This window comes from Musa acuminata, chromosome BXJ1-8 (assembly GCF_036884655.1).
Source record: "Musa acuminata AAA Group cultivar baxijiao chromosome BXJ1-8, Cavendish_Baxijiao_AAA, whole genome shotgun sequence".
NCBI lineage: Eukaryota > Viridiplantae > Streptophyta > Magnoliopsida > Zingiberales > Musaceae > Musa > Musa acuminata.
Genome location: NC_088334.1, coordinates 10837535 through 10856378, shown reverse-complemented (window position 1 = coordinate 10856378; position 18844 = coordinate 10837535). Strand labels below are relative to the sequence as shown.

The 18844-nt window shown below is 42.3% G+C and overlaps 3 protein-coding genes and 1 long non-coding RNA gene across 5 annotated transcripts; 2 read left to right on the top strand and 2 right to left on the bottom strand.

The window, feature by feature from the left end:
- Positions 1–203: 203 nt before the first annotated feature.
- On the top strand, positions 204–3201 carry LOC103994510 (4-coumarate--CoA ligase-like 1). Its single transcript, XM_009414870.3, has 6 exons — positions 204–1416; positions 1513–1705; positions 2277–2419; positions 2576–2643; positions 2766–2868; positions 2972–3201. The coding sequence occupies exons 1-6, from the start codon at positions 406–408 to the stop codon at positions 3083–3085; spliced, it is 1632 nt and encodes a 543-aa protein (XP_009413145.2). The 5' UTR covers positions 204–405; the 3' UTR covers positions 3086–3201.
- Positions 3202–3348: 147 nt separating this feature from the next.
- LOC103994509 (UDP-glycosyltransferase 86A1) lies at positions 3349–5083 on the top strand. Its single transcript, XM_065078971.1, has 2 exons — positions 3349–4023; positions 4093–5083. The coding sequence occupies exons 1-2, from the start codon at positions 3501–3503 to the stop codon at positions 5022–5024; spliced, it is 1455 nt and encodes a 484-aa protein (XP_064935043.1). The 5' UTR covers positions 3349–3500; the 3' UTR covers positions 5025–5083.
- A 2582-nt stretch (positions 5084–7665) lies between these two features.
- On the bottom strand, positions 7666–9649 carry LOC135587486 (high-affinity nitrate transporter 2.1-like). Its single transcript, XM_065078970.1, has 2 exons — positions 8757–9649; positions 7666–8670 (listed from the first exon to the last, which is right to left on the bottom strand). The coding sequence occupies exons 1-2, from the start codon at positions 9561–9563 to the stop codon at positions 7885–7887; spliced, it is 1593 nt and encodes a 530-aa protein (XP_064935042.1). The 5' UTR covers positions 9564–9649; the 3' UTR covers positions 7666–7884.
- Positions 9650–10405: 756 nt separating this feature from the next.
- On the bottom strand, positions 10406–13269 carry LOC135589002 (uncharacterized). Of its 2 annotated transcripts, XR_010476559.1 has the most exons (5): positions 12851–13269; positions 12649–12764; positions 11455–11624; positions 11210–11370; positions 10406–10694 (listed from the first exon to the last, which is right to left on the bottom strand). It is a non-coding gene; the product is annotated as an uncharacterized LOC135589002 (long non-coding RNA). The 2 variants fall into 2 exon arrangements; XR_010476558.1 differs by having other exon boundaries at positions 12649–13267.
- Positions 13270–18844: the final 5575 nt, after the last annotated feature.

Genomic DNA, 18844 nt, shown 5'->3' with positions numbered 1-18844 from the left:
ACTTTGAATCTAATTAAGATATTTTATCACATAATTTGAATCTAATAAATTTTTTTTAATATATAATTGGAATCAATGTTTCAATTGGCTTTGCTCCAAGAAGTCGTAACCATTTGATGCGTGTCCCGACACGTCACTCGCCCCTTTCGTCGACAAAAATGCCGCGGCCGATCTCGCCCACGGTCGTCGACTCTCCTTCGTCTCGTTGAACACACGGTCACGCGTGACACAGGGTGCGGGTCCCGCTCGGGGCTCGCTGCGATCGCCTCTCCCGGACCGACCCACACACGGGATCCTGCGTCGCCTCTCCCAATCGCTACGCGGATAACTTGAGAGGAGAGACCTTATATATGCGACCAAGTTCCTCCCGGCAAAGCTCAAAGATCTCATCCTTGTTTGGCGACGATGGGGAAGTCCGGCTACGGCCCCGACGGCATCTACCGCTCGCTCCGCCCGCGCATCGCCTTCCCCGCCGACCCCGCCCTCTCCATGGTCCCCTTCCTATTCCGCAGCGCCGCCGCCCACCCCGACCGCCTCGCCCTCGTCGACGCCGATACCGGCGATGCCCTCTCCTTCGCCGACCTCCGCTCGTCGGTCCTCTCCGCCGCCGCCAGCTTATCCTCCCTCTTCGGCCTCCGCAAGGGCGACGTCGTCCTCATCTTCGCCCCCAACTCCGTCCACTTCCCCGTCGCCTTCCTCGCCGCGCTCTCCCTCGGCGCCATCGCCACCACCGTCAACCCCCTCTACACCGTGCCCGAGCTCACCAGGCAGGCCCGCGACGCCCGAGCCAAGGTCGTGGTCACCGTCCCCCAGCTTTGGTCGAAGGCCGCTGCCTTGCGCCTACCGTCCATCATCATCGGCCCCAAAGACTCCCCCTTGTCCCCTCCTCCCGCGTCCCCCGTCGCCTACTTCTCCGACCTCGTCGCCAACCCCGTTCCCGCCGGGTTCTCTCCGCCGCCGGTGTACCAGTCGGACGTCGCCGCGTTGCTGTACTCCTCGGGGACCACCGGAGCCAGCAAGGGCGTCGTCCTGACGCACCGGAACTTCATCTGCACCGCCCACATGGCGACGGTGGACCAAGACTCGAGGGGCGATGGGCCCAACACCGCCATCTGCTTCCTGCCCATGTTCCACATATTCGGCTTGTCAGTGATCACCTACTCCCAGCTGTGGCGGGGCAACAGCGTCGTCTCGGTGTCGAGGTTCGACATGGATTCGATCTTGAAGGCGGTCGAGGGGCACCGAGTGACGCAATTCTTCGGCGTGCCGCCGGTGATGATCGCGCTCGCTAAGCACGGGAAGGTGACCAAGTACGACCTCAGCTCGCTGAGGTTCGTGTGTTCCGGCGCAGCACCAATAAGCAAGGATGTGATGGAGGACGTCGCCAAGCACCTTCCTCACGCTGATATCGTCCAGGTAACACTCCCAACCACTTTTGCATTTGATCTCACAATTTCTTCCCCAGCCGAGTTGTATGTGTCTGTTTGATCGCACGCTTGGTGTTGTAAACAGGGGTATGGTATGACAGAGACCTGTGGAATTCTATCGCTGGACCTTCCTACCATCGGAGAGGTTCGTGAGTACGGTTCCGCAGGAATACTGGCGTCAGAAGTTGAAGCTAAAGTTGTCAACGTAGACACAATGGAAGCTCTTCCACCAAATCAATTGGGCGAGTTATGCTTCCGCGGTCCCAACATAATGCCAGGTAGAGACTTGGATTCTGCATCTTGAGTAGGTAGAATTGCTCATACTATTTTGATAAGAACTGTAATCCCTGTTACAATTTTGGACGAGTGATCTTAATTTGATTCGTATGACGAAGGAGGCTCAATTTGTCATCCATTCCAACACTCCTCCCCTTCTGCGATCATCGTGTTTCGGAGTGATCCTTGAGGAACATCCTTATCATCATCTGGTCTTCTCCTTTGTGGTCTGTAATGGTTCCCCAGAAATCCATTCTCTACATTATCCCTATTGATCTGAAATATAATAATCTTATGTGCAGCGTGTCATGTTTATGACTTCTTCTTCTGTCTACTATATTGCAATTTGTATTATATGCCAACAGTGTCCTTTTACCTCCTACCTGCTCAAACCAGCATAAAATCTCCTATCATTGTCGATCATCGACTTCAATTTTTTGCTTCAAGAAATAATTCTGGAAGAATCTGTTCGATAAATCGTGCTATGTCGTGGTGTATACTAATATTTTCTTGTGCAAGAAGAATGCATTTTGTTTTTGCTGCTAAATTCGGCCTTCGATTTTTATCATCCAGAGTATCTTAACAATCCAGAAGCCACAAAATTGACTTTGAGGGAAGGCTGGTTACATACTGGTGATCTTGGTTACTTCGATGAAAAGGGGCAGCTCTTCATCGTTGATCGAATAAAAGAGCTCATCAAGTACAAAGGATTTCAGGTAAGCGTTTATGTGATCAAATCGAATTCGATGATGAATCATATGTCTTCCACACGACACTCTTCGAACATGAGATTGCCTATCCAAGATAACCTTTTGAGACTAATCATGATGATGAAAAAAAGCTCTTGCATCTGATTCTTCTACCATCCACAGGTTGCACCAGCTGAACTAGAAGGATTGCTTCTGTCTCATCCCGAGATATTAGATGCTGTTGTAATTCCGTAAGTCGAGATTATCGAAACCTTGCTCCGAATCAACTCACTTCTGATTGATCATCCATCACATTAGTTTGTTGAGTGCAAACTCTAAATGATCACAACATCTCTTTGGGGGTTCCATGCAGGTTTCCTGATGCTGAAGCCGGCGAGGTTCCAATCGCTTATGTGGTCCGATCTCCCACTAGTTCATTGACCGGAGAAGATGTCCAAAACTTCATCGAAAAACAGGTTATTATACTGAGTAAAACAATCTCCATTCTCAATTGAGCTTATGTTGCAAGTGCTTCTCTCTCAGTCTCTCCTTCCTCCGTTTCATGTCATCATCAATCAGGTTGCACCGTATAAGAGGCTGAGGAGAGTGACGTTCGTTAGCTCTGTGCCAAAGTCCGTCTCGGGAAAGATCCTACGAAGAGAGATGATCGAGAAAGTAAGATCAAAGTTGTAGAAGGTGGGGTGGTGGTAAACCATTGCTCGTGTTGTTGTATCTCCTACTTGTTTGTGACCAAATGCTGTTTCCACATGAATTCTACATGGAGCCGAATTATGTTCGAGTTCTTATCAGCTTCTCGAACTCTTATAAGTATAGCAAAAAGGATTCGTATAAAGAATAACACGATCAAGATTTGTCGAAAGCACTCTTCGGAGTTATCAGGCGATTGGCGTTCCCCAGCAGCCCTCAGACAGAGCACCGAGTTCTTCTTTGTAGTGCTTATCCGCATGGCGTAGGTAGCCAACACCCATGGCCTGATACTTCCAGAGTTTTGTCCATGTGTCAAAGAGGCCCAACACAAACACCTTTCACAAGCATGTCATCTCTCTTCCTCCCTCTCTGGATCTGACCGATCCCACTCTTTGTAACAATGGCTGTCTGTCGCCGGAAGCCTTCTCACGCCCTCCTCGTTCCTTACCCTCTCCAGGGCCACATCATCCCGGCTGTCCACCTCGCCACCAAGCTCGCTTCCAGGGGCTTCACCATCACCTTCGTCTACACCGAAGCCATCCACCACCAAACCTCACGCGCCGCCTCCGGCGTCGACCGCGACATCTTCGCCGCCGCCCGCGCCTGGGGCCTCGACGTCCGCTGCGAGCTCGTGAACGACGGCCTCCCCGTCGCCTTCGATCGGTCCCTCAACCACGACCGCTTCATGGGCTCTCTCCTGCACGTCCTCCCGGCCCACGTCGAGGAGCTCATGCGGAAGCTGTCGCTGTATGCGGACCCTCCCATCACCTGCCTCGTCGCCGATACCTTCTTCGTGTGGCCTTCCACCTTAGCCAAGAAGTTTGGGCTCCCTTACGTGTCCTTCTGGACCGAGCCCGCGCTCGTCTTCACTCTCTACTACCACTTGGATCTCCTCATCAAACACGGCCACTTCGCTTCTCATGGTATTCAATGCACGCCAATCCTTCCTCTTTCTTACTCACGATTGCTGTAACGCCGGATATTGATCGTAGACAATAGCAAAGACACCATAACGTACGTGCCGGGAGTGGCGGCGATCGAGCCGGCCGATCTCATGTCGTACCTCCAAGAAAGGGACGTGTCGTCGGTGGAGCACCAGATCATCTTCAGAGCATTCGAGGAAGCAAAGGGGGCGGACTTGGTACTCTGCAACACGGTGCAAGAACTCGAGCCGGAGACCATCTCCGCTCTGCAGCTGGAGAAGCCGTTCTACGCCATAGGGCCGATCTTCCCGGCGGGATTCACCAAGAGCGCAGTGGCGACGAGCCTGTGGGCTGAATCGGACTGCTCCCGGTGGCTGGACTCGAAGCCGCCGGGCTCCATCTTGTACATCTCCTTCGGGAGCTACGCGCATATCAGCAGGCGCGACCTGAAGGAGATAGCGCAGGGGGTGCTGCGCAGCAAGGCCAGATTCCTGTGGGTGCTGCGGCCAGACGTCGTCAGCTCCGACGAGCCCGATCCGCTGCCCGAATCCTTCATCGAGGACAGCAAAGGAAGGGGGATGGTGGTGCCATGGTGCTGCCAGACCGCGGTGCTCTCGCACCGGTCGATCGGCGCCTTCCTGACGCACTGCGGCTGGAACTCGATCCTGGAGAGCGTATGGTGCGGGGTGCCGCTGCTCTGCTTCCCCCTCCTCACGGACCAGTTCACGAACCGGAAACTGGTGGTGCAGAATTGGAAGATCGGTCTTGACTTAGGAGAGAAGAACAAGATGGGCAGGAAGGAAGTGGCAGAGAGGATTGAGAGCGTGATGGGAGAAGTGGGGGATGAGCTGAGGGAGAAGGTGAAGGACGTGAGAAGAACACTTGAGCGCGCACTCGGACCTCAGGGCTCGTCGCAGAAGAACTTGGATCGGTTTATAGCCGATCAAATGCAACATGGTCAGCAGCTTGATGGAGGGAGGGAGTCTACTCTACGCCATTAAGCATGGTGTAAGGAGCCGAAGCAGTTATGGTTATAAAAAATAAAACATCTAATTTTATTTCTCCTTGGTTTATTGATGAAAGTATGAAAATAACAAATAAAAAAATAATTTTAATATCCTAATTATATTTTCGATCGTTAAAAAAGACGATGACGTCAGGGATCGTAGATGAATATTGTGAATGAGGAGGGAAAGCGACGATGAAAGTTGAGGTAAAAAGAGAGGAAGAGGACGACGTAAATACTAACGCTTTGCATTTGTATCGACATTGCTTGGCAACTACGTTAGCGACTCGGGTGATCCATAATGCGGTGGTAATGATTAGCCTCACAGATACTCTGGAGCATGCTACTAGTAGTTGGAGAACCGCCCAATTACCCCTTTTCGTTGTCTCATCCTACTCCAAAAGCTTAATGGGGAACCATAATGCGACTGTAAGGGCCACTCGTAATGGCAGGACAGTGGTCATTTCCTGGTGCGGGCCAACCATGTAGGTTGCCGCTTCCATGCACCATCGTTCGCTCCGCAATCCCATCCTTTGGCTTCAGGCTAGTAGGACATTCTCCACCCTCTCCTCAACCAACCTACGTCATCGCTTTATTATCGTCCGTCAAGTATCTGTGGGCTTCATCGCTCCAGGTGCCACCTTGGATTTGGAGATGAAGAGATAAGAGCTAGAGAATGAGGAGGCCACAGAGTGCCAAGGGGAGGCAGCAGCTAGTGTCGAGGAAGTGGCGAGCAGCACAAGTGACTTGACGAACGTGGTAAGCCACGAGGAAGTTGGTACCATGGACGGAAGTATTGTAAGCCCAACAAAGGAAGGTCGCATCAGGTTCGTAGTAGACCGTCGCCCTTTCACCACTCTGCATTTGCGTCAGTACTGATGCAAATACTGAGTGGTCCTTTCGTCGTTCTGTATCTTCGTCGGTGCTGACGTAGTTGTCGCAGCCTCCAGTGGTGCCATTGTCTATCATCATCGAAAATATAATTAAAATATTAAAATTATCTTTTTGTCTATCGTTTTCGTACTTCGTAAATAATAATAAGATGATTCTTCACTGGTTCGATCCACTGTTATTAGCATCGTCCACAAAGTTGCATCTGTATATGCGATGAGTGCTGATTCTAATAAGCCAGGATGATGATGTGTTAAGTAATTATGCAAGGTCGACAAATATCTCAAGCAGATATTTTCTTAAGATGCACTTAATCTTCTGTAACATGTCAGTTATAGATTCAATACCATAATCAGTAGTTCCTTAGCTACGATTTTGTTAATTAGAATTATTTTTTTAACAAATGATACATAATGAACACGGAATTTAACCAACTGATAAACTATGGTAATTGACACTTTCAATAATTATATGGTTTCAAACTCTTAAGCTAAATCCACGTTTTAAGGCCTCTGTGAATTAAGTCATGTTATTTTGCTTTTTTTTTTTATAAGTTTGACTTATCAAGCTTATGCGGCTTTTTTTGGACGATGACGACGACGATGATGATAAGTAGATTGATTCATGAAAAAGTCAAAATCTTAATCGGGTGGTAGTATTTATCGAATACATAAGATTATTTTTACGGACGTGATATTTAAGACCAAAAATCGTGTGTCTAATTGACATTAATACGATAAGAAATGAGGGATATATCAAGAAATTGATACTGCCACATTTCCTCGTTCAGAAAAGAAAGTGTGGGATTCCAAACCTCAGGATATGCAATTGACTTTGGCAAATTAGGTTCGTGCTGATAGTCTCCACAAAAAAGGTCAACCTCGAGAGTCAAACCAAAACAATTGAAGACTGCATTTATGAGGGTGGGGAAAAAAGAGAAAGAAATGGAGGGGTGCTGATTTAAAGTCGTATATATTCACTATCACATCGCTTTTCAGCTTATCAAACCTCTCACGTTGGAAAGTTGACTTTTGTCATTGTATAGTAGTGTTTTGGAAGTGCAACGACGGCTCACAAACAGCTTAGGGCAGGACAATCCGACCACATTTAATGGTTGATTATGTAATTTACTATACAGAAAATTGAAGACGATCTTTGATTGATTTCTCTCATGAAAATAATAAATAGCATTCGTGTGCTTGTTTCTCTAACTCCGCTTACTGACTAATTTATTGAGGTCGATACACTCAAACTCATATCAAATTGATTTGATAATGATAATGATAATCCGAACACTACCGATTGATTTGATAATAATAATAATAATAATAATAATAATAATAATAATAATAATCAAATTGAAATTGTATTATTCTGTAAGCGTGCATTCATGTATTCCACCTTGCGTCATGTATTCCACCCATTCACCCGTAAACCAACTAATTAAAATTGATTTATATTTTTCGAACATCAAACATTTCATGTCATATATTTAGTAGTTTACTATATGTAATCCCTAAAATAATAATAAAATATAATTTTACTATTTTAGTCCATCGATTATCAATTTTACCTTTTTGTTCCTCACAACCCTCTTATAGTTGCTTCTCATTCTACTTGTCAACTCTCACTAATCCTTGTTCTTTTGATATGGACATACTTTCCCCATTCCCAAGAAGATTATGATGGACTGAAACGACCAAATCAAGTCAACTATAATTATGGTTGAAATGATCCAAAACATGAACAGTAATATATATATATATATGTGGTGTATAAAACCTAAAATCATACTTGATATGGTCTTATAGATCCCCTCATCAAATATGCTTTGTAGATTACAATACAGTGGCACACTTACAGTAAGGTAGAAGGAGACGTAGATACTGCCAATTGCAAACCACACAGTATAAGATCTCAATAGCTCCGGACGTTGTCTCATATTACCGAGACTCGCATTGTGTTCAGACGTTGGTAGGGGATGAGTCGGGTGGGGCCGGCGCCGACTCGACGTATCGCTTCCCGCGCTCCGACCGGCTGTTCTCGGCGAACTTGAGGCTGGCCTGGTGCATGCCCTTCTCCCGCTCCGCCTTGCTCCACTCCGACACGTAGTAGTTCTCCTCGGTCGACTTCGCGGCGTCGCTCGACGGAGGTAGGAACATGCTCCCCCACTGCGGGAAGTGCACGAAGGCTGTGGGCAGCGTGCACGCCATGATCATCACCCCCATGAGCGAAAGCCCGGTCGCCGTTGAGTACTTGGTGCTGGTGAAGAAGAGGAGCTGGGTGAGGCCGGAGCCAAAGTTCCCCCCGGCGCCGCTCATGCCGGAGATGATGCCCAGGGAGCGTCGGGAGATGAAGGGGATGATGCCGAAGGTGGCGCCGCAGGCGGCCTGGGCGCAGATGGAGAAGCACACCATGGCGAAGATGGAGATGGGGAGGGAGTTGGCGCGGCCGAGCCAGAGGCAGAAGGCGCCGCCGAGGGTCTGCAGGATCCAGAGGTTCCAGAGGCGGGCCCGCATGCCGTACCTGCGTGCCCCAAAGTCGGACGCGAACCCGCCGAAAGGCCGGGCGACGATGTTAGCCATACCGAAGCACGCAGCGATGATGCCGGCCGTCCGGAGGTTTAGGTCGAACCGGTCGTAGAAGTACTCCGCGATCACGTTGTCGGTGGTGAGCTCCACCCCCATGGAGTAGCCATAGAGGAGCACAAAGATCCAGGTCCTGTAGTTGGTGACGGCATACCATAATACCTGAAAGGAGGAACACATCAAAGCCATTAATCCTAAAGGATCAGGTTACTAAAGGAAGATGAAGAAGAAGAAGGAACTGCTGGTACCTTGGAGAACTTGTCCTTGGCGACGTTGCCCTTCTTCTGAAGGGTGCTGAGGTTGCCGTCGGGGAGGTCCTGGCCGAGGACTAGGACGAGGATGCCCATGATGACGTGCATGAGGCCGGGAATGAAGAAGGCTATGCGCCAGGCCAGGAAAGGGGTGGCGCCGGCCTTGCGGATGACATCGTAGACGAGAGGCATGATCAGCTGGGTGGCGCCGCCACCCATGTTGCCCCAGCCGGCGGCAGTGCCGTTCGCCAGGCCAATGATCTGGCTGTTGAACATGGTGCTCATCCAGTACTGGCAGGAGACGAAGGTGGCGAGGGAGAAGCCAATGAGGAAGCGCATGGTGATGTACCCGCCGGCGGAGGACACCAGCGACATGCAGAAGACGGTGGGCGCCGACAGCATGATGAGGAAGGCGCACCCGTACCGGGGACCGAGGAGGTCGCACACCGCGCCCATCAGGAGACGGGAGAAGATGGCACCGGACACGGAGGCGACGCCGGCGTTCCCGATGTCGCCCTTCTTCAGGTTGAGGTTGTCGCGGATGATGGGGACGAGCGGGGCGGCGGCGAAGGTGGAGACGAAGCACGTGAAGAAGGAGATCCAGGAGAGGTGGAAGGTGCGCATGTGGGGGTTGGCGAAGGAGAAGAGCTTGAAGGCCTTCGCCTTGTGCTCCGAGTCGACGGGGAGGGCGAACTTAGCCGTGGCGTCCGTAGGAACTGACGGCGACGTCTCGAACGCCAGCGTCGGCTCGCGCCCTGTCACGCCGTGCATCGAGCTCCCCGGTTCGCCGACTCCTTCCGCCATCAGCTTAGCCGAATGAAGCAAGGAGAAGAAGAAGAAGAAGAAGAGTAGATGGATTGAGATGCTACAGAAGAGCTTTGAGTTTGAGATCCGGGGGAGTCCGGGCTTGGCATTTATAGGGAAGAGCAGTTGACAATGGAAGAGCCAAAAGTAGTTTCCGCCATTAATTAGTTTGGTTTTGGCTTCAGCTTCTTGGGCTGGAGACGAGCACTGTGGCGCCGCGTCACTTGGATTGGCCTACCGGGAGTTCTTCTGGTCCCATCAGATGCTCCAAGGATCAAGATGCAATAGAATATTCCATAACCCCTTGGGGTTGATCCAATAACAGCCGTCCACGGGATGTAGCTTTCTCTGATGCAAGATCACCGGCCGACATTAGAAGAATTACTGGTGAACAATTAATTCTGTGGCCATGTTTGAGACTCTTAACAAAGGGAAACGTGTCTCTCGCAAAACACATAACCATGCTGAGATCTGATCTCAGGTTTAAAATGAACTAATAATTCTAAAACATTTGATTAAATGCTACAAGTAAATGTCATATTAATGAAGATGCAGAAGATCATAAGTCAATTCATTCATGGGGACAAGTTATTGAGTGTTTTTTTTTCTGCACCAAGTCAAATGGAAGAAGGAGCTGAAGTCTTCAAATTAAATTCCACTAGGTATATGCACTGAATCCACCAAGTCAACTCCCTGATACGTGGATTTTTGCACATAAAGATGGGCTTATTTGGGATCATTGTAGAGTGGTTTATATGAGTCAAATGCAGGACATTTTCCTACCCTATTAAAAATAAAAAAACTTCTATTTAACATTTAATATAATGTATTGCCACCCGATGCAACAGAAATAGAATGAAACTTCATCCAGGGGATAAACACACATGAGAGAGCAAGTGATGTGGAGTGGCGATCCAAGTCATTCCCTCCGCACACCTACAAACCTCATATAAAATAATACCAAGTATATTATATACCTGTGGTTACTCAATCGTGTAAGTCAAACAAAATAATTAGCCTTCATGCAGCAGCGTCCGACTCATCGATTCATCCACAGTCCATTCTTTACAGAGTTGATGATAGCATCACATATATATTTTTGAACGCCTAAATCTTGCCCTTTGGCACTTCCTGAAAGTTAATAGGCACCATGTTAGCCAATATACAAACAATTAAATGCGTGTATCTGCTGTACTAAGTGCTGGAATTTTGGGGGGCCAAGAAGCCGTATTTGACTTTGGTCCCAAGAATAAGAATTTCTGAATCGTTTCTGTTCAACGCTAAAAAAAAAAAAAGTTTAAATACAGGCGCGATGAGCACTACCAGCTAAAATAGAACAAATTAGATGAGACTCTTGAAGTTCTATTTGGATGCTTAAACTGTTTATGTATTTTTTGTTAATTATTATCATGCAAAACTTTCGGCATCAGTATGTGATAAGACCATGAGATGGAAGCTCCAAACAAGGAAGATAAGCAAAATTTGTATATAAGATATGATGTTAATCCTCTCAAGCCAGTATCAAAAGGCCAAGTGAAAGTTTCAGTAGATGAGTGATTTGTTTAAAACATAATGGAGCAATTATATATTGTCATGCGCTATAATTAATTGGCTAATGGTCGATTCAGCAAAACTGTAGTTCTTACCTTGTATACCCGAACACCTTCTTTCCCTACTGTGTCTAAGACCATTCCAGCTGCAGATGCAGAATTTTGTGGGGCTCTTCCTTGTCACTTTAGCTGGGTCAACGACTCCAACTTGTCAACCGTAGCATTGTGACCAATCATCGCTGCAGGTGCCACGGTGCCTGTTCAAACACAAATTAGTCCAATATATGAAAGATTAAATCAAACTCTGCAGTTACTCTAATGTTTAACTCATAAATATCAACCAAAAATTGATGAATCAATTCAGTCTGGATCAGATTCTTGGATGCTGCATCAGTAATAAAGGTAGTAGCCTTCTGTAAGTTTGTGATCTCCTTGCTCTCCCCAGTTGCTTGACTGATACATTCTCAATAAGTAAGCCAAGCTGTTTGGCTCCAAATTCAGCTCCTAGACACTGTACAATATGACAAGCGATCAGAAAGAAGAAAACAAGTCTTTTTCTTGGTTTTAGAACCATTAGGATTGTGAAAATTCAAGAAGCCATCGATTCAAAAAGATGGCTAAATGACATCGAGAATGACCGCATCACATATTTTTGGACTGATTACAAAATATGGTTCCCAGATTGTCATTACAGACGTATAATATGCAGTGGATTGATAACAGATAAACATGTTGTCAATCTTTTTTCTTTTCTTTTTTGTGGCATGCTTACAAAATAAATGTATAAAGTAGGAAAGTGAAAAATAAAATGCATTTGGAAATGGAATTCACCTGATACTTGAATTACAAATTGAACAGCAAAGAAACAATTGGAAAAGCACCAGCTATAAATGGCAACTCCATTTTTGCACACAGTTTATTCTTGTTGACAGCCAAAAACAGGTTTAGAAGGTTTCAGTCCTCCTCTGAGTAATAAAGAGACCAAAAGTGGAAGAAATACAGAAGAGATGAATTAACCAAAATTTGAACTGGCAGGTTTCAGTCTAAATTATGCAAGCTTAAGCTAAAGGGATATGCATCATTGAAGTAAACAAAGGCGAAGCTAATGCCCACATAACCTGACTAGGTTAAATGTCAATAGTATCGGCTTAGATGCCCAACCGAACTGTCTTAAAAACTCACGGCTAGCTAAGAACCTGTTTGACCCAATGGAACTCTATTTTTAAGTTACCAGTTACATTTTACAAAGTGCCTGAGACTCTCATAAAGCCCAGGATTTCATTCATAAGATAGAAACTTCATAAAAGAGAAGATGACCAGGTCCTAAAGAATCTTGAGAACAACTGTCAATGATCGTAATGTTACGTACAGGAAATTAATAAATAAAAAAAGCACAACAAGAAGTAAAAATGCATGTAACAATGGTGATATCTTGAAGGAGAGACTTCCTTTCATCAAAACCAAATGCTTTAATTGCAGCGATGTTCACAATATCCCGGAACTTTTTTGCATGACTAGAGATGCTAGAGCCTCACCAGTAACATCCTCAGCAAAAATGAGAAGGGGCTCCCAGTGGGGTGGCTTTCTCCAACAAAGGTACGATTTCTTTGCCTTGTCAAATTTAACAACTAATGCCTCAGGAGTTGTGAAACTGTAAGAGGATGTAATTTGTCAATCTCCTCGCATCAAAAGCAGACACTAAAGAAAGAAGAAGTGCAGCTTCCGATAAGTCTTAACCTCCATCCTTTGACATCAACAGTAGTCTTAAAGGACGATGAGGATTCAATAGAAGAAACACAATCAGAACCAACTTTTTCAATATTACAGCAATCGTGGTTCCTTTGAACTCATTTGTACCAGCTGAAATGGATATGACATCTGCAACAGCATATAATAATATTTACCTATAAACACATATCTATGAAAATTATGAGCGTTTAATGCTTTATAAGTCACACAAATGATAGCTTTGAAAAGTTGTCACAGATATAAACCTAGAAAAATGGTCAATTGGCCACACTTTGTTAACTCTGATATCAGCAAATCCCAGACGGACATTTGTTACTTCTGATAACAGCAAATCCCCTGACAAGCCGCACTTTCATCTGAAGCTCGTCCACTAATACTAACTATTGGAAAAATATGATAAAAAAGATGATGAAAACACTATGGAAACAAATAACAAACACAAGATCAAGAATACTATAAGAAATATATTTAGGCTTGAACCGTGTATAAACATTTTTCTAAAAACGATATATGCACCCTCTTCTCAATAAGATTGCTATGGGTTTGATGCAAATAGTTTTAGTGGATATGACAAGTCTTTAGAAGATCTGTATTGAGCAAACAAAAAAGAATCTTCAAAGAGGAATTAGAGAATGTCTAATTCAATCACTTGGAGAGTAAAGAAGAAGAGTATGAAAAAGATATATCCATAATTTACCCTCAAATACCTATTTATAGATATTTTCTTAAAAGACACGATCTTTGAAAAATAACTACCAAAATAACTACAAAAGAAACCACCTTTTCAAATAAATCTTTTGAAAAGAAATTCTTTTTTTTTTTTATTTGAACAATTTATAACAATCCCCCATTTGTTCAAATTTAAAATTTTCTCCAAATGATTAAATAGTATTTATGAATAAAGTAATATATCTTTCGATTTGAATATTATCTTAGAGTAAGCATCACAAAGTGAAGTCGAAATCCCAAATAATCACCACACACATAAATACAACATCCTTGTATTCCTCATAAAATCTCGCTCAACCTTAATATGGCCTTGGACTCATCCAAGTTCATGAACTTTTATGAGAGAAAACTCCAACTCTCAATCGAAGCGGCACCACTTCTAAGTTCATATAGGTGAAGTTCTTATAGTATCTTTGTCACTTTTTGAAATAATTGTCCTAACTTGATTGAACTTCATTAAGAGTATAATTAACTCAACCCTCATTCGATGACAACCAGCACTTTAACATCTTTAGATGAGACTCGTAAAATATTTCAAAGTGCTGAACCACTCCACATGTCAATGACTTATTCTTACCCTTTGAACTCTTCATTACTCATTTCATAATGTTGAGTAGGGTTGCTATCATTGGTGGATCTTTTATTCGAGGAGTTTTAGCTCCATTCATTTTGATGTTGATCTTACAACTTCTCTTGTAAGAGGTTTGGTGAATGGATCAGCCAAATTCTCACTTATTTTCATAAATGTGAGTGAAATAATCTCACTCTTGATTAATCTCCTCACATAATCATGTCTAAGACTTATATGTCTCGACTTTCCATTATATATTTTACTATACACACAAGCTAATGTGGCTTGACTATCACAAAGTATAGAAATTGAGTTCACACTCTTAGAAGTCAATGGAATTTCTAATAGAAAGTCCCTCAACCATTCAGCCGCCTTTCCTGCATCTGCTAGAGCAACAAATTCTGATTCCATAGTTAAGTGAGTTATACATGTTTGTTTCTTGCTCTTCCAAGAAATAGCGCCACCGAACGGTACACCAGGGCTTACCGAGCGATTTCCTCTTACTGTGGCACTGTGACAATACACTGTAGCACTGTAGCACGGTCCATCCGATAGCCGGTGGTCCACGTACCGGTATGTCGTCAGACCGGTACGTACCGCCCATACCGGGCGGTACCATTCGAAATTGCATACCATGCATAAGACTTCTTATAGAACTTGAATATTCTAATTGAGCAACTGTTCTTCCAACATTCTTGACTAATTTGATACTCGGGTCAAACGGGGTATTTGCTTCTTTGATTTTTAAGTGACTGAATTTCTCCAGTACTTTCTCTATGTAATGAGTTTGACTCAAAACATATCTCTCACTATTTCTTTTTACCTTGATACCTAGTATAGTATCAACTTACCCAAGATCTTTCATCTTAAATGTTGAAGATAGAAACCTCTTTGTTTCTACAATACCTTTCATGTCGTTGCTCACTATTAGCATATCATCAACATAAAAACAATCTATCACCATATAGTCATAATAAGTTTTGAGATAAACATATTTATCTGTAATATTATGAACAAATCCATTAGAAAGAATTATTGCATCAAATTTCTCATGCCACTGTTTTGGAGCCTGCTTTAAACCATATAATGACTTAATAATTTTATACACTTTATGTTCATTTCCCGGTAGAACAAAACCTTCGGGTTGTTCCATATATACCTTCTCATCGAGGTCTCCATTTAGAAATATCATTTTGACATCCATTTGATGAACATAAAGATCAAAAATTGATGCTAAAGCAAAAACAATTCTAATAGATGTGATCCTAGCCACAGGAGCATATGTGTCAAAATAATCTATTCATTCCTTTTGTCGAAATCCTTTAGCAACTAACCTTGCTTTGAACGTTTGGAGAGTACCATTTGTATGATACTTCCTACAAAATACCCATCTACAACTAATAGGTTTAGAGGCAAAAGGTAAATCGACAAGTTCCCAAGTGTGGTTTGACATAATAGAATCCATCTCATCATTAATAACATATTTCCAAAAAGCAGCATCACAAGAGGCTATAGCTTCTTTAAACGTTTTAGGATCATCTTCCACTTGTAAAACAAGAGGAATTATTTTTAAGACTCTCTCATTAGTTCCTTCTACATGGTAAAAAGAAATACTTTAAGAATCAATCTCATCCAATCTTAATGTTTTTTGCTTTTCGTACACGAGTGCTTTTCCTTAATTCATGAGATTGCTCTTCAACCTCTTATGAACTTGATTGATGTCCAATCAAAGGAATATTAGGTTGCTCACCAACCTTTTGAAATGTTTTCATTGGTGACTCTTCACTAGTCGGAGGACAAACATTATTACTTGAAGTCATTAAATGTTCAAAGAACTTCACATCTCAAGATTCTATTATGATATTAGACTTCAAATTAAGAAGTCTATATGCTTTGGTATTTGAGGCATAGCCTATAAATGCACATTTGATTCCTCTAGGTCCCGACTTTATCTTTTGAGGATCATTATTCTTACAATATGCAAGAGACCCCCACACTTTTAAAATAACCAATGTTAGGTTGTCTTCATTTTCATAACTCATATGGAGAGATCTTATTCTTTTTAAAGAGAATTCTATTTAAAATATGATATGTAGCCAATAAAACTTCTCTCCACAAATTATAAGATAATTCAGCATGCAACAACATAGCATTAATCATCTCTAGAAAAGTTATATTCTTTCTTTCTGCTAATCCATTTTGCTCAGGTGTTTTAGGTGTTGAACATTCATGAATTATGCCATGTTAGTCACAAAACAAGTTAAATTCATTAGGAAAGTATTCTCCTCTTTTATCACTTCTTAAAGCTTTAATTTTCTTCCCTAATTGATTTTCAACTTCTGCTTTATATGCCTTAAAAGTATTAAAAACATCATTTTTATGTTTCAATAAGTACACATATGTGAATCTAGACCTTTCATCTATAAAAAGAATGAAATATCTATTACCTCCTCTTGTTAATATGTCATTTAATTCACATATATCATAATGTATTAAGTCTAACAAATTAGTATATCTTTCAACACTTTTGAAGGGTTTCTTCATCATCTTTAATTTAACATAAATTTCATATTTATTAAGATCATCAAAATGATAATTTATTAAGCCACACTTAACCATTCTTCTAATGGTGCTAGTTCCAATATGTGCTAATCTATCATGTCATAATGAATAAGAATCAACAATATAAATAAAAGCAACATCTTTATTAAATTTAGAATCATTATCAACAATAGATAATTTGACTATTCCCTCAGCGGAATAGCCTTTTCCAACAAAAGTTTCATTACGGGATAGAATTAACTTCCCGGATTCAAATACAGATTTAATTCCAGGTTTGTTAAGGAGATTCTCACTCACTAAATTTCTACTCATATCTGGTACATGAAGAACATTAGTAAGAGTGACTTTCTTTCCCGAAGTGAAAGTGAGTTCCACATTTCCCTTACCAATCACCTTAGAATGAACTTCATTTCCCATTTGAATCTCTTGCCCTTCTATGACTTCTTTGTAAGTCTTGAAGAGTGACTTATCATAGCAAACATGGACGGTAGCATAAGTATCATACCACCAACTAAAAACCTTACCAAATATGACATTCATTTCGCTCACCATAGCGATTATATTATCATCTCCCTCAACGAAGTTGACTTCCGGTTTCCGACCTTTTTTAAATCTACAATCCATAGCAAAATGATCAAGTTTTTCCACAAACAAAACAGCCTCCACTCTTTGGCTTCTTAAATTTTCTTTGATCCCTTTTGGGGCCAAAATGATTCTCTATGTTTTGCTTGCCTTTATTGGAATTCTTAGGCTAATTCACAACATTTGTTTTTATATTGTCAAAAGAGTACTCACTCTTGTCTCTCATTCTCGATTCCTCCTCGATTCGAAGATGTTTTTGAATTTACTCCAAAGTGATATCGTTGGAGTCGTGAAAAATCTTCTTCTTATACCCTTTCTAAGATGAAGGCAACTTGACTATTATAGCCCCTACTTGAAAAGGTTAAGGAAGTTCGATTTTTTCAGCCTTCAATTGATTAATAATGATCTGCAACTCATGCACTTGTGCCAAGATTGACTTGTCATCCACAGACTTGTAATCAAAATATTTAGAAATTAAAAATTTCTTTATACCTTCTTCCTGGGCATGATACTTGAATTCCAAAGCATTCCAAATTGCTTTGAGAATGTGTCCTCTACACATTGAGCATTAAGAATGTGTCCTCTACATATGACTTCATCTTCATTTCTCTTCTTTTGTTCAACCTTGACTTCATCGGTGTCATCGTCGGTTGGATCAAGAATTGATTGAAGATTTGGATCAAACACATAGAAAATTTTCAAAGCAGTCAACATGAACTTCATCTTGTCTTGCCAACGAGTAAAATTTGTTCTATCAAAACGATCCAAACGAACAAAATCTTGATTCAATAATTTGATGGTATTTGTGACCTCCATGGTAAATTTGTATAAACTCATAAAATATCGTTTTTAGATTGTTGGAAAAAATACGACAAAGAAGATGATAAAAACACTATGGAAACAAATAACAAACACAAGATCAAGAATACTATAGGAAATATATTTAGGCTTGAAATGTGTATAAACATTTTTCTAAAAATGATATTTGCACCCTCTTCTCAATAAGATTGCTATGGGTTTGATGCAAATAGTTTTTTGAATAATGACAAGCCTTTAGAAGATCTGTATTGAGCAAACAATAAAGAATCTTCAAAGAGGAATTAGAGAATGTCTAATTCAATCACTTGGAGAGTAAAGAAGAAGAGTATGAAAGAGATATATCCATAATTTACCCTCAAATACATATTTATAGATATTTTCTTAAAAGACACGATCTTTGAAAAATAACTACCAAAATAACTACAAAAGAAACCACATTTTCAAATAAATATTTTGAAAAGAAATTCTTTTTTCCTTTTAATTTGAACAATTTATAACAATCCCCCACTTGTTCAAATTTAAAATTTTCTCCAAGTGATTAAATAATATTTATGAATAAAGTAATATATTTTTTGATTTGAATATTACCTTAGTGTAAGCATCACAAAGTGAAGTCGAAATCTCAAATAGCATAAAAGCTTTGAATTTGTTGTTCCTAATGACAACACCAGTGATACCACACACATAAATACAACATCCTTGTATTCCTCATAAAATCT